This window comes from Apostichopus japonicus, chromosome 16 (genome assembly GCF_037975245.1).
Source record: "Apostichopus japonicus isolate 1M-3 chromosome 16, ASM3797524v1, whole genome shotgun sequence".
NCBI classification, from domain to species: domain Eukaryota; kingdom Metazoa; phylum Echinodermata; class Holothuroidea; order Aspidochirotida; family Stichopodidae; genus Apostichopus; species Apostichopus japonicus.
In genome coordinates this window covers 34,133,809-34,157,417 of record NC_092576.1, presented here as the reverse complement: position 1 = coordinate 34,157,417, position 23,609 = coordinate 34,133,809, and the positions used below count along the sequence as shown (strand labels likewise).

Sequence of the window (23,609 nt, the reverse complement as noted above, 5' to 3'; positions counted from 1 at the left end):
ATCAAAGTAATTGTCTATCAATACCCCCATCCTCACCCTCCTCCCATGCACCTCAAGGTTCAGCTATATTCCTCCAAGATCTTTGTATATGTAGCCATTTTTATGGACATAACATGTATGCATTGGAATATACAGGCCTACTTTGTTTACCACTGCGCAGTCAGGCAGCAATGTGTTCTATGATCTAGCTTTTGTTGTTGGAATAACTTGTAATTTAAAGGTATTTTCCAGGAGAGCTGTCCTAGCTGCTAAGGTGTGAGGGTTGGATTTTCAATTGGGAGCTGTCTACATATAAATTGTTTAATATTAACTGTCTGGGTTTTCCTGCAAGTACACAAGTTTAGATGCTTTATTGAATAAAACTTGATTATATCTTCTATATAAAGCCTCACTTTTCTCTATGTTTGCCTCCTTTTGGAATCCATGGTGGAAGGGGGAGGGGGGTGGGGGCATCATTACAATATTAACAGATGGCAGTATTTACATTTAGTACATAATCAGCATATTGCAGGATCAAACACTTGGTTCCTGTTGATATACAGTGATATAGTCAAAGACACTGCATCGTAACAGGCAACGCAGAACTAATGAAAGGGATTGCTGGTACCAGCAACGTTATATTAATTGTTATCTGCAATGCAGCAATTATTTCTGGAACAACAAACAGACAATAAGAACCGAGACATTTGTTTCTTTCGGTAAAAATGGCACTTAAGTACCTTCTTTTTTTCTTCTTTATTTACATGTTCATAATAGATAAATAAATAGATATAATAAGTATATATTTGTTACTGGACAAGTTATTGATGAGCAAAGAGACAAACTGAATAAATGTTAATGAAGAAAGAAAGAAAGAGAGAGAACAGTGTAAAATCTATCTTACCAAAGAAAACACATTTACAAGAAACTCAGAGAGTTATTATGAACTGAACAAAGAAACATTTATAGCAGCTTAGGAATCCACCTTTCTTTTGTGTGTGTGTAATGGTGGGATGCTTCTCCTAAGCTTTGTACTTTCCAACATTTTCCTTGAACTTAACTACCTATGGTCTCGATGACCCTTGATACATTCTACGACAGTAAGTAACATGGCTAATAACATGATGATAGTGGGGTACCAATAGGAGGATAATTTACAATAACGTCATGGTGTATAACCATATGACCAACAATCTAACTTTCTTTGAACAGATTACTGTTATGGTTGACAACCTTATGACTCCATGTTGTGTAATCATTTGACAAGAGCATTAATGTTACATTCCTTGGATTAAATTATGGTTGGCAACCTTTAATATGACTTCATGGTGGTTACCCATATGACTGCAAGGTGACCAAAGAATTGACAATTTTTTTAACCGATTACCAATACAACCTGACAACCTTATGACTTCATGGTGTGTAACCATATGACCAACGACCACCACACAAATACCTGATGAAAACTACAAAGTCTGCAATTCCATTGGTACATAAAGAACAAATAAATAAAAAAACTATCAAAACGTAGTGCCGATGACTAGCTACTGTACTACTGATACATGGCATCTACAACACCTACAATATACAATTTACAGGTAGCAAAAGTTTTCTTCTTAAAAGGATATAAAAAAACATACAAAAACATACAAACTTAAGGATACAAACTACAATAACTTTTGAACTCGTTTTTTTATGGTTTTTATTTTTTAGTAATGTTCTCAAGTTGACGTTTTTTGTTTGTTTTGTAGTGGTACAAAACGGCCAAAAATGGTTTACATGTCTCTACCATTTATCATAACATTTGTTATGTTTTCTTACCATAGAAACCACAACAACAACAAGTAAGCCTGAAAAAAATAGTAACAAAAAAAAAGCCAAGGAGGGGAGATAATCTAAACTGTATATACCAAAATACAGATTTAGTATGGTTGTTTCAGCAGGAAAAATTAGTAATGAAATAAAATATTAGTAGAAATTGAGAGAGAAAGACTTACTGCTATCAGGATATGTTCGAGTTTTAAGACAACTTGTACACTTGTATTTGTTTTGGCAATTATTGTGATGCAAAACAAGTGTAACAAAAACAAAAACAAGAATGTAGTAACAACAGCACCAAGTTAGCAGAGTGAAATGTTGAAAAAGTACTGATTCATGCACAATCTGAAAACCTAGAGGAATTTTCTTCCGTTTAACAGCAAAAAACATGCATTTTTTTCCCTCTTACTTTTTGTTTGATTGTCACTTTATAACTGACCTACTGAAATGGAGCAACTTTGATTAGTATCATAATGCCAACGACTTAGTGAAAAAATAAAAAAATAAAAAATGATCTTTGGTTTGAATAGTGCAATTGCCCATTACTGGAAGAACCATGATTCTAGTTGAGTTCCCACTTTCACTAGCATACCACATTATAAGGAAAACAACAGCGGCACCACATCAACACATACCTTTACTGAAAAAGTTCCATAGGTATCTTATACATGTTATCACTCTTAAGGCATCTTCCTGTGATTATATGCTAGTGCTGAAAACAAACGAATGTGAATTAAGTTTATTTAACACCATATCCACACACACTCAAACCCTTCAGAACAACTTTAAGTGAAGTATTGAATATACAGGTGAACTCAATCTTCATTTACTTACACCTCGCAAGCACCTTTAATACTGACTTAGTACTTTCATTTGGGAACAAGCTTGCTTTGAAACTGAACGTCAACCCATTACTGACGCCCTATCCACAATCTCAATACTATAGCACCACCTGGCACAAGACAACGAGTTTACGCTGAAAGACAGCTGTGACTCTCTAATTTACACCACACATGCACCCTCAATAGTCTTCAAGTCCTCTTGATATTAATGCATGCCTATACTGATACACAGGTGAAGTAAATTTACCTACACCTTGCATACACCCACAAAACTGCCGAGGCATCTTGAACCATATGAATGTTGGCATAGTAATTCTACCTACACCTTGCATGCACCCTCAACACTGCCAAGGCTGCACCTCTAATAATAAGAAGGCACTCTCACATAAAGACATGCATCCTGCCACTACTGTTGGCCCCGGCGATGATGTCCCTTGTCGGATGAAACGTATTCAGACTGCAAACGGATCCCAGCCATTCCTCCGAGGTGTAGGTATGGATTAGGTGTAACTTATCATCGAATAGTTCAATCTAATCAAAAAGGGAATTGAAAAGAAGGAAGGAAATATTGAAATTTACTAAAACTGACTTAAACATAATAGAAACAGTAAAACACCTTCCTTCCAGTAAATTCATCGCATAGTTACAAGTATTAAGTTGCATTGATACCGACATGTGCAGAGTAAACTCTCCAGGATTTAAGAGAAAAGCGATATATTTCATAACAAATGCCTCAGGAGAGTGCTTGGGATAAGATGGCAAGAACGGGTCGGCGCAAAGGAACTGCTAAAGAGAGCAAAAATGGGACCACTAAGCATCAAAATTAAGAAAAGAAGATGGAAATTCATTGGTATATATTGCGCCAAAACCCTAAAAACGACAGCAACATCAGCATGACTTGGGCACCAGAGGGCAGGAGAAAGAGAGGCCGACCAAAAACAACATGGCGCAGGGACAGTACACAAAGAGAGAGAGAGGGCTGGTTGGTGATCCTTGAATGAGGCCAGAAACACAGCTGCCGACCGAGACGCTCTGTGGAGGCCTTACTTGCCTCTAGGCAAGAAGAAGACAGATGAAGATGGGATGAACCAATTTAATCACTTTATGTGTTCGACAGCATTCCTCTCATCTCAGATAACATAGTGGATGGACGAAAATAAAAACCCTATACTGCTAGAAAATTAACAAAAATCTTCCCTTATCTTTCATATAAAAAACTGTTAACAATTATTCTTTTAAACTCTCCCATATTACATTGGTGGATCCAACACTGATGTCTTACAGTACCGTTCACATTAAATCGGCCGTGGCATCGTGTATCGTGATGCCCTTATCTTTTTCTATCGTTTTCTATCGTGAAACCTGACTACTGTAAATTTTTTGTACACGCTACCACGATATAACGATATACCACGATCACACGCTATATCGTGATACCAAGCCTTCACGATAGCAAACATGACTGCTACATTCACGCTAACACGTTATATCGTGAGATCGTGATGTCAAGCTGAGCGCAACACAATTCGTAACTTCGTTTGGGCTTTGGGTTTTTATTATTCACGCTATTTCATTAAGTCGTAATATCGTGTATCATGAAGTTCCTACTCTACTGTGCGAAAATCGATCTTTACAGGAGTTCCGCCTTGAAAACTTTTTGATGTCAGCTCACAACTTTACACGTTTAACTTTTTATTTAACAACAGTAACGTTACGTACGGATAGCGACTTTTCTGTTACTAGTAGTGTTAGTTGTAGATTTTATGTTCCACGTTACTTTGAATAGTTGGCAACATTTTGAAGAATAATAAAGTACTACTAAGCCTTTCTTGTGTTAATTTTTTATATAATTTATCGTTCGTTCGAACAGAATGAAAAGGGAAAAAAAATCCACCCCAACAACTCTGAAGCAGGGCCAGTTAAAAACAAAACATCTTCATCGTCCGCGCAAGGGGCCTCCCTTTTCCTGATTCCCGAGTCTCTATTCGGATTCAAGAAATCTAACTAACCTTAAAAATTATTTTGTTAAGGTTGCCACATATTCCAAACTAGTATTAGCGCATGAAAAGAAGAAAAACGTCAGCCTGTTTTTTTTTCAGATCTCAGTACGAGAAACATGTATTTTATTTGGATAATAGAAAAACTTTCTTTAATGTGGTTAATTCATATTTTCCTACCCTAGCTATTATTTGATAAAACCTTCATGAAAACCGACTTTTTAGAAAATGGATTTTGAAGCTCAGTCAACAATTTAAAAAATGCTTACCATTAAATACTGGCGTCAAAAATACATTTCGAATTTATTCCAATAAAGATCCACAAAGGATAAAAATGCGAAGAACAGCTTACTAAATAGAATTGAAACTGCATGTACAGTACATAGTCATTTTAAGTATCCAAATACTATACAAAGAGATCGAGTTCACCGAAATACCCCTCTTCCCTACCACCTGAGGAAAAGCGTCTTTTATAAATTATAGTGCCATACAGTACTTAACATTTGATACAAAAGTAACATCTACAACAACTTCCCAAAATTTGTATGTGTCACAATAGGTTAAGTTTTAACCGCACAGTACCATTAATAATTTGCATATTACATCAAAAGTTACACTCGGGCGTCCAGATGGCGGGAAAATGTACAATCATGTACAATTTGTTGTGTCGTTCCCACGGTGCAATGAACTTGGGCAAGTTGCCAAGTTCGAATGTCGTTGACCTACTTATGTTCCGTAAACAATGTCAATGGGAATTATGTGTGTAAAAACTTGTTTTTTCCATATGTTATATATATATATAGAAGTTTTACGTAAGCGGAGTGAATTTCGGGGCGGCTCGTTGATTGTGAGGAAGCACTTATCTAAGCATCAATATTTGTGAAATATATCGTACGGTTTTTCTTCAGAAAATATTTTTGACTAGTATTTTCTCAATGTATTAAGAAGGGTGACATACCCTATGTTCCGACGTCTCTATGTTCCGACGTCTCTTTTAAGTTCCGACAATTTTTTTGGACTCTAATTTTTTGAACCCAATTTTTTCTGGGGGGGGGGGGCTCAATTGTGTTAGACCCAAATTCTGTCTGACTAATTTTTTGGGGGATTCAATTTTTTCGGACCCAATTTTTTTGGGGACTCATTTTTTTTTACCCAAATTTTGTCTAGCTTAAGTTATTTTTTTGGGGGGGACTCCATTTTTTTGGACCCAAATTTTCTTCGTGGAATCAATTTTGTTAGACCCAAATTTTGTCTCACTAACTATTTATTAGGGGGGACTCAATTTTTTCGGACCCGATTTTTTTTGGGGGACTCATTTTTTTTGGACCCAAATTTTTTCCGGCCTAATTTTTTATTGGGGGGGGACTCAATTTTATATGGACCCAATTTTTTTTTGTGGAATCAACTTTTTTGGACCCACAATTTTTCTGACCTGATTTGTTTGGGGGACTAATTTTTTTCGGACGCGCCAATTTTTATTTACGAAACAAAAAATAAAAGGGCCCAGAGTTTTTTATGACCCAAATAGTGCTTGTCCGAAAAAAAAAATTGGTCATAAAATATTTTAGAGTAAAAACTATTTGTGTCATCAAAATATTTTGGTCCAAAAAATTATGGGTCTTAAAAAAATCTGGTCCGAACTCCAAAAACATATTGGTCAAAAATATTGGTCAAAAGAACTTCAGAGTAAAAAACAATTGTCGGAACGTAGACACGCCGGAACCCATAAAATATACTGGGTCTACCCCTAATCATTGCATTTTGAGCGAATGTGTATTTAACTACGTTACATGATGCTTAAACACATGTTTGAACAAAATGAAAAATTCAAGTATTACCACATAAATATTCAAAAAAATACTTTTGTTGCATGGTATGAAGGATTTGGTGAAACTAAACATGTCTGGACTGGTTTGAAAATTCTACGAGGTTCGTGATCAACTTGACCGTCTAGTATTTTCAGAAAGTAAGGTTGCTACCATACAAAACTGTCCGGCCAAAAGCAATTAAATGACTTTATGACATTGAAATAAAAAAAAGCTTCTAACAGAAGTTATGACCAATTTTGTATAATATTTAATGTGCGCGTCAATACGGGTTGCCATCAGGATCATATCTATTACTGATGCTATGCAAAAGAAACTGCTTATTAGAGCATATCATATGGTGCGGAAAAACATTCTTCAAGCAAACAATTTTCTCGAAAATCTTGCAAAATTCGATCGTGAAAACAATGTTCAAACATACTAAAGTATGCCACCCTATGCATCCCGGACGGTGAAAAAGCTACTGTAGGCCTATATTCAGCGTTACAAATGCATATTAACCCTATCGTAACATTTGGGACGATTTGCTAGTACAATTAAAGCCTAGGCTGATATTCTTGCATACAAGAAGTTCAGAACGAATGTTTTGTTCGAACTGAAAATATTTTGCGACCGCTATTTTTTTTCAAGAAGGGGTTTGTATGAAGGAGTTTGGATGAGTAGGCCTACAGTGTGTTCATTAGGCCTATCGTACTAGTTTTGCGATTATGAAACTTGTATGTCGATTGACACTTAATTTTGGTGACACACCAAACTTTTTGATCAGAATTTGCAATAAATCTATTGCACATTGCGTTTAATTGATGATTTCATCTACTGCGGGAAGAAGCCTACCCCAATTCTTTCAAATCACGATGAAACGATCGATCGTTCTGCAACGTGATTCACGCTATAACGATAACATTACGATAGTATACAGTGCCAGTGAAATGATGCACACATTATCACGATATTACGATCACGATGCGACGCACGATATCACGTTAGGTACTTGCTATAGGCGTAATGGAAACGATATCACGATAGACTCCTCGGGTCTCCTCATATTTTGTCACGATACACGATGCCACGGCCGATTTTATGTGAACGGTACTGTACCTGTCTAGGCCTCGCCATGCTCCCCACTATAAATATTTCTTCGCATCTCGGATGCCACTCGGCTCTAAACTTGGTCAGCCATCTTCCAGTGTGGTTGTTATGGTGCCTGCTTGAAGCTAGAGATACATCTGTTACTGCCTCAGCTGTCTCTTCAAGCTGGTATATTCTACAAAATTATAGGACATAAATATACACTTATATTTACTTAATACTACCATGTATGATATCTGAGATTCACAGCATAATGTAACACACTGTAAAATAATATAATCAGCTTTTAAGGAGGCTGATAGCAAACTTGCATATTATTCTATAGCTCAGCCATTAAAAATGCAGACATATGCTGTACACTTTTGTTCTTCTAAAGGCAGATAGTATGCTACACTTAAAGCAGCTTTTTGTGTTCTTTTCTGAGATTTTCTCAACCTCATTGATCCCACGATGCCATAACGACATGTATAACTAGCTTATATCTATTCAAATCTAATTTCAAATGGTGGAATAACAGTTGAGAAGTTTACAACTTTGAACGTTGTATATATTGCAGATATTTTCTGTTAGGATCGTAATTAATCCCGCCCATAATATGAATATTTAAATTCTATGAACACCATTGAATAATGTGGTAAATATTTTTCACTTTGATATAAACTTATAGTGCTTAATACTATGATGTATGATATCTGAGATGTTCAGCATAATGCGACATACTTTAAAATAATATAATTCAGATTTTAAAAAAACAAGTGATAGCAAACTTGTTTTTTATTCTATCATTAACCCATTAAAATGCAGACATATATTGTACAGTTTTGTGCTTTTAATGACAGATGAAGAAAATGGCCTCATGCAGGCTATTATAGGCCTATACACATGCAATACACAATTACACATAGTTACATTCCTAGGTACCGATTGCTAGGGCATCCAGGTGAAACGTGTATTAAGCATTACCCTGGTTACATGAGATTCTCAGCTGTTCGAGGGAACATGTACGTGTGTAGGCCTACTATAGGGCCTATATGAATACTATGAGGGTGCATATATGTACTATATCAATACCGTGGGTGCAATAATACATTTGTTGTTATAGGGTCAATGAAGCCTACAGTCAACTATTCTTGCTTTATAAAGACGCTTTATTTGAAAAGATTGCACTGCGTTTATGGTAGGCGAGAAATGAAGCTAAAAAGAGCCGTACATTAACGATGATGCATAAATGTAGGCATGAAAATATTCTTATCCCTGGCATTTGGTGGTGGGGGGGATATGGTGTATTACATCCCCTCCACCTATTTTCATGGGGGGATATATCCCCCCCTTCCCCCCCAGGATCGCCGCCCATGGCCATATGTGATCCATTTTTCGACCTTAATAATAAGCAACATTTCCAGTAAATATGGACACAAAATGCACAATTTAGTATGGCTGGCATATCACTTAGTGTTTATAGTGATAATACAAACACAATTACCATCTATGTTTCTAAAACTATTATGCCGCCGAACTTCGCCAGAACCTTTTTTTGGCAAACAAAAAATAAAGCATACTGGAGGGGGGGGGGGGTCGAGCGATCACCGACATCTCACATAAAGGTCATCATCAATTTTTTTTTCGTTTTTTTTTGCTAATCTTTTTTTTTTTTGGTGACGGCTCATAGGGGGGGCGCGCGCCTGTTGCGCCCCCCCGGATACGCCCCTGTAACTTGAACTATTTGGTTGTTTACAAATCAAAATGGAAGGTGATATTGCCATTTCAGAAATGTCTTGGTGGTCACTAGAGCAGTTACAAGGCTTTTTTTGCAGCCTAGACTCTAAGCAGTCATGCTACAAAACATTTCCAACTGCTCAAGATAATCCACACCATTTACTACAAGTATGTCGTGTAGGACATTGAAATTGATAGTTTATATTCACGCTTCGGGGTATTGGAATGTGATGATTTTGGTATATACAAAGTCAATGGAGTGGCGGTATATGACTGTAAAATCAGTATTGTAGCAAATCATGACTCAAGCCACTACATTTCCAATGTCAAGTGAATCAAATAAACTTTGTTCACATAGAGATAATAGAGTGACTTCAGTCAGTGAAAAGATCTGAGTCAGGAATTTTAGGCTAGATGGAACCTGCTAAGTTAATGCTTTTCAATTAAAGTGTTTACATTTCCATGGCAACTGAATAATCTTCCTCACCTCAACTTATCGTCTGCACACGTAGACAGGATTTTGCTTCCTGTTATCGGTGAAAAGAACGCAGAATTTAACCCTTTGCCGTGGGGAAGCTCACAGACACTCTTACTTCTGCCGTTAGAATTCAACTTTCTGACATCCCATAATGCAATGTGGCTAAAGGAAAACGAAAAAATGAAACACTACTGTATACCATGAAACATCCTTCAGAAAAAGTAGGTACCAAAACGCGCACACTGCCATGCATATACCATTATACAAACAGAAAACAAACAGAAACGGTAAGGGACAATGATCTTGAGTCGCAATTAAGCGTCTCAAACTTACCTTTCTATTTCTTTTACAAATTCCAGAACACTTATATTTGCTACATTCATTGTAACAGACAAATATGATATATTAAAGCTGTGCTAAAATATCTAAAATATAATGTCACCCGGGTTCATGTATTGATGTGCACCCTCACTGGACAATGGATCCAGAGCAATCTTATACCCCTGACGTCTTACTATTTATTCTTAGTAATATATGCCATATATTATATGGCCAAGAACAATACAGTTCATTTTGTTGCTCTTGTTTTTCTAAAAGGTTTTTAGTAGTCTTACAGTACACATTATTTCTCTTGTAAAGTCAGAGTTATCTTTGGGAAATAATAAAATAGTGTCCAAATATATGAAAGAATGTATATAATGTAGCCCTGGTTCATTTTATTTTCCCTTTTTTGCTTTGAGTATGTGTGTGTGTGTGAGTGTGTGTACAGTAGCCTTACAGGCCAGCGCATTACTTCTTTTGTAAATCTCACAGTCACCTTTGGTAAATAATTAAATAGTGCTCCCACATATGTCAACATTCCTTAACAACAAGGCTGCATAATAATCCTTATACCAGTTTTCTATCATAACCTTTGCAACTGTTGACATCAAATCCCATAATAACAACATGAATCAAATTCCTTACTGCAAGGTATAACCCTTGGCAACAACCAGCATGACCCTTACAACATTCAATTAGTCTGCCATGGGATCCCTTACAAAAGTCTGCATCCACAACCATTTCAAATCTGTAATACAACATTTGCAGAAATCAACTTTAGTAGACTTATAACAGCTTGCAAATTAAAATGTAACCATTAAAACTACCTACTGTAGTTATATGAAAGTCTGTGAACATCTGGAATCACTATACCAGAACACTTTACTTTTAATCAAAATAACAGACCATGATTTCAAGTATAATGTTCTTACCAATCAGTGGAAGCTGTGATGAAATACTGTTGTTTGAGAGGATGGACGGACACAGTACGGATATTCTTATCATGGAGTCTGAATAACTTCTCACCTATTCTCCTGAAAGATGATAAACAAGAGATTATTTGCCATCGTCAAGGACAACTGAATCGTGTTCAAGCCGCAAAAGGCCACATGACTCTAAATTTACCTGCAGTCACAATATTGTGACAGAGAAAAATTAATGAGTAGAGGAGGAAGATTTGGGTGGAAAGTAACAACCAGGGAGAGCTGGGCCTGCCTCTCCTCTTCCCCTGTTGGTTTCCTTCTTCTTCTCTCCATCCCTTGTCTACTAATCCCCTTTCATCCATCTCTTTGTGTTCACCATGCTCATTAACCTGTCTGTAGTCTGTGTGCGTTTTTGTCCCTTCTGTCACTCAGCCTCTGAAGAAGATCCTACTAGGATGGAAACGTCAGGCCCTCTTACTTTTACACATTAGCTTACACAGGCTCTTTAGTGGATAAGTAGTTATTTTATGCTATTACTGCAACGCCTTCGCATCATTCAACCTCATTGGGCTCAACATTCATGAAGGACATGGCTAACTATTCTTCTGTCCCCTCCATGTCCCCCCTCCCTGTCACTCCTCTTCTCATAGCTCTCTTCTACCCTTTACTATCCTCACCTTTCTGTCTTTGTCCTTCTCCAGTTTATTACTACTACTCATAATCCTCTGTACTCTTTTTCTCCTACCTCTCCTCTTCCCCTGTTGGTTTCTTTCTTCTCTCCATCCTGTGTCTACTAATCCCTTTCATCCATCTCTTTGTGTTCACCATGCTCATTAACCTGTCTGTAGTCGGTGTGTGTATTTATCCCTTCTAATACTATAACCTGTCATTCAGCCTCTGAAGAATATCCTACTAGGATCGAAACGTCAGGCCAACTTACTTTTACACATTCTCTTACACAGGCTCTCTAGTGGATAAGTAGTTTGCTAACAGATTTGTGTTATTTTAAAAGAAAAAATATGACAACTGTCAATTTAAACCTACCCAGGTGACCTTGTGTCTATGGTGGTCACATGACCTCCTCCCTCATTTTGTGCTATCAGTAAGTTGCTTCCACTTTTGTCCAGAAAATCAAAGCAGTGAAGCCAAGAATTGTAAGAATCTTCGTCAGTGGCGTAGATCTGTATAAAATGATGAAAAACACATGAAAGCAATTGTATTATTCAAAAACACATGTAAGGAATGGTATTATTCAGTTAAGAAACTTTCCAGAGTTAGGAAGAAGGGGGTAGGGGTGGGGTGATTTCATGATGTTAATAGTTAGATGTACATACATGAACCTTTATCGAGATTTAGCACACACATTTAGTACATACAGTGCATAGGGATGTGCCCATGCTGGGCAGCACTCGGCGGCCCCGGCCAGCAGTGTCTTAAAAATTGTGAATCCTGCCCAGCACTGTTTTCATCTAAAATCCCGACATTCCTAACAATATATTCAACATAAATTGGGACAAGCCTATGCCAAAATCATACAGACTAATAATGCACAGTTACTCATGCAAGAAACATTACTTACGGCCATTACTCAATCGGTCCCTTGTAAAATCTTTATGAAACAAAGTAATAACTTTTACCAGGCACAAAATATATTTCACTAAAAAAAAAAATTAAAAAATGTAAATTGTTAGCAAAACTAGTACTTTTGTATGTGCTTAATATACCCGGCACTTAGGAAATCCTTGGCACATCCCTGAGTGCAGTAAACATGGTCGACCAATACACGCAATACACACAGTGCAGTGCCGCAGTAACAAAGCCGATGATTGCTATTTAGCAAAAATTTGACCAATCAAAATACTCCTTACCAAAATCAACAAACTTTACAATATCCTGCTTACAGTAATGGAGCAAGTTACAGGAAGTACCAAGAATTGTTGTGGGAACATTTCTCCAAGGGAATTTGTAAAGAGTATACTATTAGCAGGATTAAGATATCTGGTAACACTCACTTTGGAGGTTTTGTGTACATGGCACTAGTTTTTTTTTTTAACTTTCCTGCTTTCTCATGGCATAGTATTTGTAAAGAACATACTATGAGTAGGTTTGAGATGTATGGTAACACCCACTTTGGAGGTTTTTTATATACTGTACTGTCATGACACTGTTTTTTTTTCATTTTTCTGCTTTCTCATGGCATAGTATTTGTAAAGAACATACTATGAGCAGGTTTGAGATGTCTGGTAACACCCACTTAGGAGAATGTTTTTGGATACCATAATTCAATGAAGTATTTCAGACAGGCACGTAGCCAAGGGGGGGTGGCGAAGGGGGCAGCTGCCCCCCCTTGAGCATATTTTTTTTATGTTTTTATGATATCGCTAGTAATTTCAAAAGAGAAAATGCTAAGATGCAAATTACAAGGCCTGGGAAGTGCCATTTCCAGCTATCTGGGAGGTATTTTCAGCAAAAATTTTCTTGTACGCTTCGCGCTAACCGATCGTGGCGGTACGCAGATAGTTTGCAATGCCTTATCTACGGCTCTGATAATTTGCCCACAGTTTCGCCCCTCCCTTGGCAAACTCCTCGCTATGCGCCTGATTTCAGAGCAATTATAAAGTATGAGTAGTATGAACATCCCTGATTTCTATTAAATAAAAGTTATTAACTATATGTACAGTATGCACTAAACAGTGTTACCTGCAGTTAGACAACTTGTCAGAAACTTGTTGTCCGGAGTATGAGAGCACATTGTACAATGATATTAACATCAAAAGATTATTCAAAAGAGATTGTCTGACAAATGCTAGGGTCATTTGCATAATATCCCCTTCAAGGTAGCAGACTACTACCAAACATCCTAATCACTTACCTCATCAAAGATGCCCTTCTCGAAGTCCCCGCATCTTAATGTGCCATCGTAGCTACATGTGAAGACCTTTGACTGTTGGCTGGGAGAGAAACTCAGACAGTTGATGGGGCGGGTGTGAGGCGAGAAAAGAAAGACTCCATCATCCCCTTCAGATGAATCCTGGAGGTACGAGGAAACCAAAGTACCATTGCAAAAAAACTAGGCATGCATATCAAATTTTGTAATTAATAACTACTGTACTCTTATACAAAACTAAAATATGAGACAAAATGGCTTTTGTGGCGGTGAGGTGTTTTATATTGATTTAACTATGATGAGGACAGTATTAGCAACAGTGGATAGGGCAACAACAATAATGGTGATGAGAAGTAGTAAAATACTGTAGACCAGAAACAATAGTTGTACAGAGTGCTGAGCAATCAATAAACTAAAAGAAGAATGAATATTAATTAAGAAAAAAAAATTTAAATTTAAATCAACACAACGCTCCAGAGGGATATGGGCAATCATAAAACCAATCTAACATTAAAAGAAAAACAAGGCATGCATAACAAATTTTGTAATTAATAACTACAATTAAAAGCCAACAGAAAAAGGCTTTCATGTAAGCTTGTGAGGTGTTTCATATCAATTTAACTTTGATGGGGACAGTATTAGGGGCAGTGGATAGGGTAAGAGCAACAACAAGAATGATGAAAAGTAGTAAAATACTGTAGACCAGAAAAAATAGCTGTATAGGGTGCTGAGCAATCAAAATTATGAACTGAAAAGAAGAATGAATATTAATTAACATAAATAATTAAAAATAAATTAAAATGTAAAACAACACAGATCTCCAGAGGGATATGGAGCTGGAAGCTGTCTTTCCTATGTCCAAACTGAATCAGGAATAATTTCTTAAACACTATCAGCTGAAATGTATACAAGTAAATGATCAACACAGGTGAGATGTAATTCCCATGTGTCTATAACACCAGTTGTGGGCCAGTGAAACTCATTTTGGGTGTATCATTGTGTCTACCACTAGTTTTGTTTATTTCAATATCTCTTAACTGATGGAGTTTACATATTTAGTGGTACGTTGACACAATGATTTGTCAAGGGAACAGTTTGTACAGCCATCAACTGAAGGTTTGGCAAGCTTGGGCTTTTCCACATTTTTGATAATCTGCTGATGATATGAACGTTAATGGAATCAAAAGTCTCCAATGAAGATTAACTCACCAGATCCCAGAATCCTAGACTACCCCACTTGTCCCCCGCTGCTACGATGGTACGGTCCGACGAAGGGTGAAATCCCACAGAAAAGATTCTGTGTGGAACTACTTTAGCTACCCTTCTCTCTGAAATCACCAAGGATTGTAGCTTCTTCAATAAACTGCAATGACAAAATAAATATATAAACATATATATCAATGTATTTATTTAGATAGCCTAAGCTTTTTCACATCACATTACCTCATCACAAAATACAATAAATTCCAATGATAGGGTGATGGTCATTCTTGTTTGGACAAGAAGGAAGCTATCAGCTCCTACAGTATTTATCATCAGCTACTACATCGCCTTCCCACTTCTACTCCCACAATATTTCCCTGCATGCATCTGTTTGCACATAAACTCCCTCCATCTACTCCTACAATAACCTGCTTCTGAATTTCCTCCTACAATACATCCATGTGTTGTATTGTGACATATATTACCTTTGATTATTATTAGTTGTTATTTAGGATTGCTGCCCTCTATATTAAGAACAATATGTTTGTTTGGGTGTGGTGTTAGTGACTGCTAACTTCTACCTGATTTATTGACATGACAATACAATACATCCATGAACCTGTAACATTACATTCACTAACACCCTACATCTATTCTTACAATACCTAGCTCATCCTACAAGACCTAACCTTATTTACTTCCACATACTGTATATGCCTTCTTCCACTGCTCTCATAGTATTACCCCCTTCCTGCCCAGATTGGTATATCCAAAGTATGCTAATTAAGATACTTCATCTGCTAGTTCTTTCCAACTGTACTTCAACACATCTTCCTACATTAATACCAAATATGATTCGTTCCATATTTGCCTGTTTCTAGCTGTTTCTAAGATGGATTCCTCAAATCTGTTCCAGCAATATTTTCCTGCCATTAAAATCACTAACTTTGTTTCCGATAAGTGTTTCCTACTTCCACTTTGCCTACCCTCAGCTCAGCTGTTTGTATAATACATCTGTTCACCTGTTTCTACGATAACCTCCTATAATCTGCCTAACTGGTTTCTAACTCCAAGGGCGTAGGAACCGGTGAAAAAAATGAGGGGGCGGAAGTATCATTCCGCCCCCCCCCCTCGCTTCACAAGTCAGAAAACCCCTTTTTCATTTCCAAATGAGAAAAAAATCTCATTTGAAGCACCAACTTGCATCTAAGGCCAGGTGAAAATGCAAAATTATTTACAAAACTGAGTGGGTGTTCGAAGTGTGATATATTGCACCAAATTGCGTCTGAGGCCACCTGGAAATGCAAAAAATTTCCCTCCCCTTAGACCCGTCCCTCAGGCCGGCCATCAGTCTTCAGCCCCCCCACTCAAAAGTACCTTCCTACACCACTGTCTAACTCTTCCCTTCCTTTACAACCATTCTACATTTACCTTGCAGCATCTGCTCCAAGTTCCTTCGTCGGTTCCTCCACAGTAGATGACATCTTGGCCAGATTTGTAATAAAGTCTACCCCTTCTGCCTTGGTCTCTTTCTTCACATTAGTACACTCCATATCCAGGGGTCCCTCGGGATGTCTCTTAATTATACAAAAAAATCTTTCAATTAATCATGTGTCTCCATGGAAACCCAGAATGATTTCTGTACATATTATACACAAAGTGTACCAGAGGTAAACTGCTGGCCTATAGCACAACAGCGTGACCAATCTGCCAATACAATGTCCTTCTTTCCAATGATGCTAGTATCAACACTGATTTTATATATAATATAGTGTACAGACAGACTGCCCAATCAACAAAAGGACTACTTGAAATCCATTCCTTTGTAAAGCATTTTCAAGATCAATTGAAGTAGCTTTGCTTTTTACTTCTTGCTACAAACTCAGTAGTAGGATAGGGCTGGGCTCTGTATTGCTGAATGGTACATTTGAATTAAACCAATTATACTTCTGTCTAAATAAAAAAAAGTTGTCTCTTTTTGTGTCATTTGGCTTCTACTTCAGAACCAGCTGATCTCAATATAACTTCTCTGATGATTGAAATTAGATTTCCCTATGAAATATTTGAGAAAAAGTGTACCAGAAGTTCATGAAGTAGTTTGATCCATTTGAGTGAATTGTAGAAAGTATCATCTTATTTCTAGGGACCTATGATGTATGCTATATACATACAGCATTATAAGCTATTCATATGAATGACATATGCATAACATTGTTTATAAGTAACTCCCTTCATGTACTAGATTTAACCCTAATGTTCCTGAATATTACTGAAGGCGATACACTTGTTTAACTCGCGTGCAATGCGATTTGGCCACAGTGTGTGATCTGTCACTTGCAGCTCTCTGTGCTGCTTTTATAACTGTTCTGGGTCTGCTTATTTAGTTTTATTCTCGTAGTTGTTCACTAATAGCTTGTTTATTGTATGGTTTTGTTTTTATTCACTACTGGTTTATGTTTACTGTCGACAGGAAATAATTTCCGCTTTTTGTTTTCTGAAATGGACAATAAAGTTTATATGTCTGTCTGTCTGTCTGTCTGTTTATCTGTCTGTCTATCTGTCTATCTGTCTGTCTGTCTATCTGTCTATCTGTCTGTCTGTCTGTATATCTATCTATCTGTCTGTCTGTCTGTCTTCCTGTCTGTCTGTGCTTGAATGTGCTTGAATGTGCGAGTGTGTAAAGGCCAAATTTACTGATAACATACACAGTCTCTTTGTTTGCTGTCTGTATATACATGACATAGTAATGAATACAGACACTAGAGAAGAGTTTCTCACCTCTTGAACTCTATCCTCAAATGGTTGATATTGAAACAGAGTCGTTTGGAGACCGGCATGTCCTGGAATCTCGGAACCTTCGGGTGTCTTACCCTGTAACCTTAGCGATGGAGCCCTCTTCGGTAATGGCGCTGTTCTTTCCTTGTCGCTGTGAGTTTAGGGTACCAAGAAAGAAAACACATGTTGTAGTGTATTATTAAACATAGTTCTAACTTGCATAATATGGCCACGTCACCATTGCTTATCTGTTACTTTGACTGTGCATACATCAGAACACAATTTTAACTCCAAGCAGACCACACGTGTATGTGTTCTCGCCTATACTTACAGTTGTGTTAATATAGTAAATTGTCTGGTGAAAACACAAGAAACAGAAAAGAAAACAGTGAATGAAATAGCATCCAATGTTGAAATCATTGAAATAAAAGATGGCTCGTAAAATGCAATGCAACACATCTAATTGATCGAAGTGTAGTTGTTTTCAAATAAAACTAAAGATTTTCGTGGTTGAATACTACCTTCTAATTAATTGTTACTATCATATTTGACACACATATCTCCCCCTTTATTATGAAGGGAAAGAAAGAGTTCCAATCCAAACCCTAGGGATTCCAAAGTCCTTCGAATTGGTCACCAAACTACTGACAAGTGAATGATTACTTACGGTTTCAAACCTCGTACAATTTTCTTTCGTTTTGTGTCCGTTGAAGCTGTAAGTTCATCTTTGGCCTGAAAGTAGAGGTCAAGCAGAGGTCAATCAGAGGTTGAGTTTGTTAGCAACAGACTTACGTAGGAGCCAGAGGGAATGTCCTTAGTCCTTACTGCCCAAGAACATTCTTCTAGTAGAATCTAAAGTTGATGCTTCCGTGTCGATCTATCAATTTAGTTCACTGCACTAAGGTAGACCTACTTTATTATTAGAAAAGGGTGCCTCAAAGATACCTGTCAGTCAATTCCAGCCTGTAACATCGCCCCTCTCCTCCACTCCCCTTCCCACCCCACCCCCCCACCCACAAACACACACAGGTGTGTGTTACAGACTGAGGACCACATTTTTATTTAACATTGTTCAAGTCCACACACTTAAAATCTGAACACAACCCCTGAACAATAGAATTTTCCTAAGGTCTTGGTGATTCGTGTGAAATGATGTCTGAGGGCTTGGAATTCCTTTGTTCAAGTCCTCATTCATATAATACAAAACAAGTGAAAACAAGTGAAAACAAAACACTTCTTCAGGGTGTCAGTTAGCTTTTGCAGAATATTGGTCATCACATTGCCAGTGGGGTTACACCGAGAAGCTCATTGCGAGATTATTGCCAGATGGCATATTAACTGATCTGACTTGACTTAGTATTAAATAGGCATCTGGGATTATGCTTGTCGAAAGACTTTCCTTTTATGCAGCTTGCAGTTCCCTCCATATCAGTTTACTATGCATTATTAATGCAATGTCAGCTAACAACAGTGGGCTAATCATATTCAAATAAAATATTCAAACAAGTATGAATGAAAACTAAGTGAAAAGGAAAACAAACATTATGTGCCAGCTGTGTTCAATTGAATTTAAAGAAAATGACTTTTCTCCACTTTGCCATTTTTTTTTTACTCATGTTTTGAGAAATGTCTCTCAGAGTGCTAGCCACAAATAGTGGTCATGTCCCGCCCCCTTTGATGTCCTGCCCCTTATATGTCCCGCCCCTTTTAAACCATTCAGATCATAGCAGGCTCTCAGTATCTACAAACACACTTTTCATCAACCAACTTCCCTGTGAGGATTTCTGCAAGAAGGAACCCTTAGGTTGGTGAAGTAATAGTACACGGAGAATAATGGTTGATTCGCAGCAGTGTTTATTACAGTGAGTTGTCTACAAGAACATGGTGATTGTAATGAATGAATTGACTTTAGCAAGTAGAACGTACATAACTAATATATAACAACAGTCGGTATCAAGCTTACCTGAAATATCCCAAGGGAGGCAAAGAATTTGGCGTTCTCTTCAATATTTTTCAACCTCTTGGCTTCATAGTCTGACATTTCAGATGACATCTGGGTGAGAAAAATAAAAATTTAATAAAAAAATTACAAAAATGCAGATATATGAATACTAATGAAAATGATAGAAAGAATAAAAATGATAACAGCAAATCAGGATCAGATGTTTTGTAAAGTGAAACAATTAATGTAAATGATCAATGTTCCAAAGATGCATATGTATGTATGTATTTAAGATCCTCCTGCAAGCAGGAACTTGCGCAGAAGACTCATTGGCTTATCAAAGCCTCAAGCTGACCGAAGTCAGTCTCTTACATTCATATTTAACGTCCATGATTATGAATTGTTAATTGTCGACAGCTCTGTAACTGGACGACATACATTAATCTTGTAGTGACTCGAACTGGGAACCTTATGATTGGAAGGCACTAGCCTTAACCACTGATCTAACAGTACTTGCATATATGCTGACATGGTTGGTCACCAGGGGTGCAATCACTTATACTGCAACCATACACCGCCTCCCCATTGTTCTTTACCACAATGTAAAAACAAATTTACCGGTTTCACTTCTCTATCATCAACTTCTTCTTTAATCTTCACATCTTGGTTTTCATCCAATGACTTCTTTACTAGTTTACTAGCTCTTGCAGGTTGTCGTCTGCTAGCAGCTTGACCAGCTGCGTCCAAATCGAACACCTTGCTCTCTTCATGTTTGGCTGTCTGTTAGTGAAAATAAAGTTGCCAAATGTTGAAAGATACAAAAGGGTTTTGACATTCATTTTGAAGATTAATATTAACTAATTTAATCCAGTGGATTGTGAGATGCTTAATTATCAGGCAACGTAAGTTTTATGTTCCCACAATGAACTCACAGTATTTAGAGCTAGCACATGAACATTCATTGTTAATATCTTTTAGCCTTTACCCATCATGCCTACTGTACTACTACTACTAGGCTAATTAATACTTAGCTCTCTTTGTCATCTGGCCACTAAGTCATATAAAAGCCAACTAAACAAAAAGGGGAAAATCTATTCTTATCACACACACACACCCAAAAAAGGTCAGTTTTAATTAAGTAATTAGTAAAAGAAACCAGAAAGTTCCTTAATTGGTTTATTAATCTGACATTAACAACTTTGAGGAAATTTGGTAGGAGTTTGGAACAGAAGAGATGGGTGGCTAAGCACAGAGAAGTACACAGTTTGAAGGTCTGTGCTCTTCACCATCACTGCATAATATGGCTTCACATCTCAAGGGCGTAGGAACCGGGGGGGGGGGGGGGGGGGGGGGCTGGGGGGCGGAAGTATCGTCCCCCCCCCGCTCCGCAAGTCAGAAAACCCCTTTTTCATTTCCAAATGAGAAAAAAATCTCATTTGAAGCACCAAATTGCATCTAAGGCCAGGTGAAAATGCAAAATTCTTTACAAAATGGAGTGGGTGTTGAAGTGTGCTATATTGCACCAAATTGCATCTGAGGCCACCTGGAAATGCAAAAAAATTACAAAGAGGAGGGGGACGTACACCCCCTCCCCTTAGACCCCTCCCCAGGCCGGCCATCAGTCTTCAGCCCCCCACTTAAAAGTACCTTCCTACGCCACTGTCACATCTTATATAATGGCATGCATAGCATGCAATACAATACAAAGTTCTACTCTACATGAGAGGTTAACAGGATTCCTAACCATAGTACTTAAAATCCAGTTAGCATCTTTTATAGTGTGCATCCTCTAATGATCTAAATGGAACTGTACAGGGCTAGGCTTAAATATGTTTCCCCTTGATCAAACTTTGGCAAAAATTCCACAAAAGTGTTATTAGTACAAAGTGGCTATTCTTACGACTAGTCGTAACAATAACATGCGCAGTTGCTATAACGTGGCCATTTTTCACGACTAGGACTACAATTTTTACGACCAGGAGTAACAATAATTTCCGGTTAGGGTTAGGGATAGGGTTAGGAATGGATTGAGGGTTAGAGTTAGGGTTACCCCTACTACATGCGCAGCTGCTTTATTTACTTTGAATTCGCATGAATTTGCCGATGTCGTAAGAATATAGTTTATAAATAATTGTTACGACTAGTCGTAAGAATAGCCACAGCCTTATTAGTATTATGCATGTTTTGTCTTCCTTTCTTTTTGGCAAAGATGGGCTATAAATGATGTTTCCTTTCTTATTTGCTGAGCAACGCCCCCCCCCCCCCAAAAAAAAAGGGAAAAAAACAGCCACAATTTGGTACAACTTGAACTACTTACAGAGAAGCCACATGGCCAATCTCTGTATTATATTAGCATCTGGATGTGTGTATGCCCAATTGACTCATTTCCCCACTCAAATCGGGACAAACGAAAACGAATGACAGCGTTTGACCGAATGACAATGACTTTGTACAGGGTTATAAATTATCATTCGCGATGACAGCAAATGACAGCGAATGACAACGAAGGACGGTGGTGAGTGGAGATAGAATGATTAACGGAGTGGAGTAAATGCGTTAATTGGTTTTCTGCGCAAAAAATGATTTGAGGACAATTGCATGTTATACATGGTTGCAGGGTTTTGGTGTAATTTACGGATAGAAACGACAGGGAAAGTTTTTGTGTGAGAATGCGCTTGAGTGCTGTGCTTTTGACATTTACCTCTGTAGATTTATATAGAAGATAACTGAAGCCGTTTCAATTAAGATTATCGTATTGTTAGTTTCTAACAATTAATATTACAAAAAATGATGTTAAATTTACTTTTTAAAATCAGACTTACAATTTCGCTTACTATAAAGTGCGTTTGTATCTTGTCCGTTCTTTACTAGATCTGTAAGCCACGCACTTCACGTCCACTCGGTTTGCGTGGCTTTAATATACCCACGAAGTCTGAACTGTGATATCTGGTTGAAGCAAATGTCTGTGCTGTCATTACTGTCATTCGTTTTAGTCAACGCAATTTTTTAGTGTGTACAACATATTGTCATTCGTTATGTGTAACACAATTGTAATTCGTTTTAGTAACACCACTCAAATCCCTTCCAGAATAGTAATTAGTCTGATTTTTCTCCACTCTGCATCAACTTGGAGTTAAGACTTAGATTCTTTTAAATATTATTAGGCATAGCCCTACTAAGTGTAATAAAGTATGATAATAATGTGCATTACACTTCTCATTGACTAAGAATCTCCATCATGTGATAGGTCTCGGAAGTGGCCATGTGTTCTACACTGTGGTTAGCCACGAAATATATATATATATGGGCCCTAGCTCTGTGGTAGTCAAACACTAATGTAACATCGTTACATCCAACTGTTCAATCTTAGTGTTACAAGACTTGTTACTTGTGACTATGGTAGGTACCTTCATCTTCTTCGCAGTCCGACTAGTAGTAGAACCAGTGCCCGTATTTTTATTTACATCAACTTGTTCTAAAGCTTTGTTCCTTTGGCGTAGAGTTGGTGCCATGGTTCTGGAAGGCAGAGAAAACTTGTAAAAACTGTTTGGTGGTAAGGAAACGTTCCGTTGAGAATCAACAGTTTTCTTCATACTTTCTAATGTGGTAGCTTATAACGTTACTTTTAGTAATGCAGAATGCACATGCTGAGTTGTGTAACGTTCGTCAACAAACATTACGCAACTGATTTCCCGCGGCCGAAACTTGAAGAAGTCAGGCTCTCTCAATGTGTAGTTAATTTAAAGATATTAAAGAATAATAATTTAAGCCTAAAATTGTCTTCAACCCTCTTGAAGGTTTTATATTATTTCA

The 23,609-nt window shown here is 37.5% G+C and overlaps 1 protein-coding gene across 1 annotated transcript; it reads right to left on the bottom strand.

Annotated features, from left to right (window-relative positions):
- Positions 1-695: 695 nt before the first annotated feature.
- On the bottom strand, positions 696-23,481 carry LOC139982596 (WD repeat-containing protein 76-like). The gene is made up of 13 exons (XM_071995525.1): positions 23,204-23,481; positions 20,415-20,576; positions 19,818-19,907; positions 18,522-18,586; positions 17,858-18,005; positions 16,511-16,656; positions 15,086-15,239; positions 13,862-14,020; positions 12,034-12,170; positions 10,999-11,100; positions 9,755-9,907; positions 7,561-7,726; positions 696-3,170 (listed from the first exon to the last, which is right to left on the bottom strand). The coding sequence occupies exons 1-13, from the start codon at positions 23,387-23,389 to the stop codon at positions 3,021-3,023; spliced, it is 1,818 nt and encodes a 605-aa protein (XP_071851626.1). The 5' UTR covers positions 23,390-23,481; the 3' UTR covers positions 696-3,020.
- Positions 23,482-23,609: the final 128 nt, after the last annotated feature.

What these genes read in the sequence shown, in the direction of transcription:
- LOC139982596 (XM_071995525.1), bottom strand. Translation starts at nt 23,389, where the DNA reads ATGAAGAAAACTGTTGATTCTCAACGGAACGTTTCCTTACCACCAAAC. An exon ending in ATGATAGAGAAGTGAAACCG is followed by an intron (nt 19,908 to 20,414) that starts GTAAATTTGTTT and finishes TTTCTCACCCAG; the next exon opens with ATGTCATCTGAAATGTCAGA. An exon ending in GCATGGCGAGGCCTAGACAG is followed by an intron (nt 3,171 to 7,560) that starts GTACAGTACCGT and finishes CTTTTTGATTAG; the next exon opens with ATTGAACTATTCGATGATAA.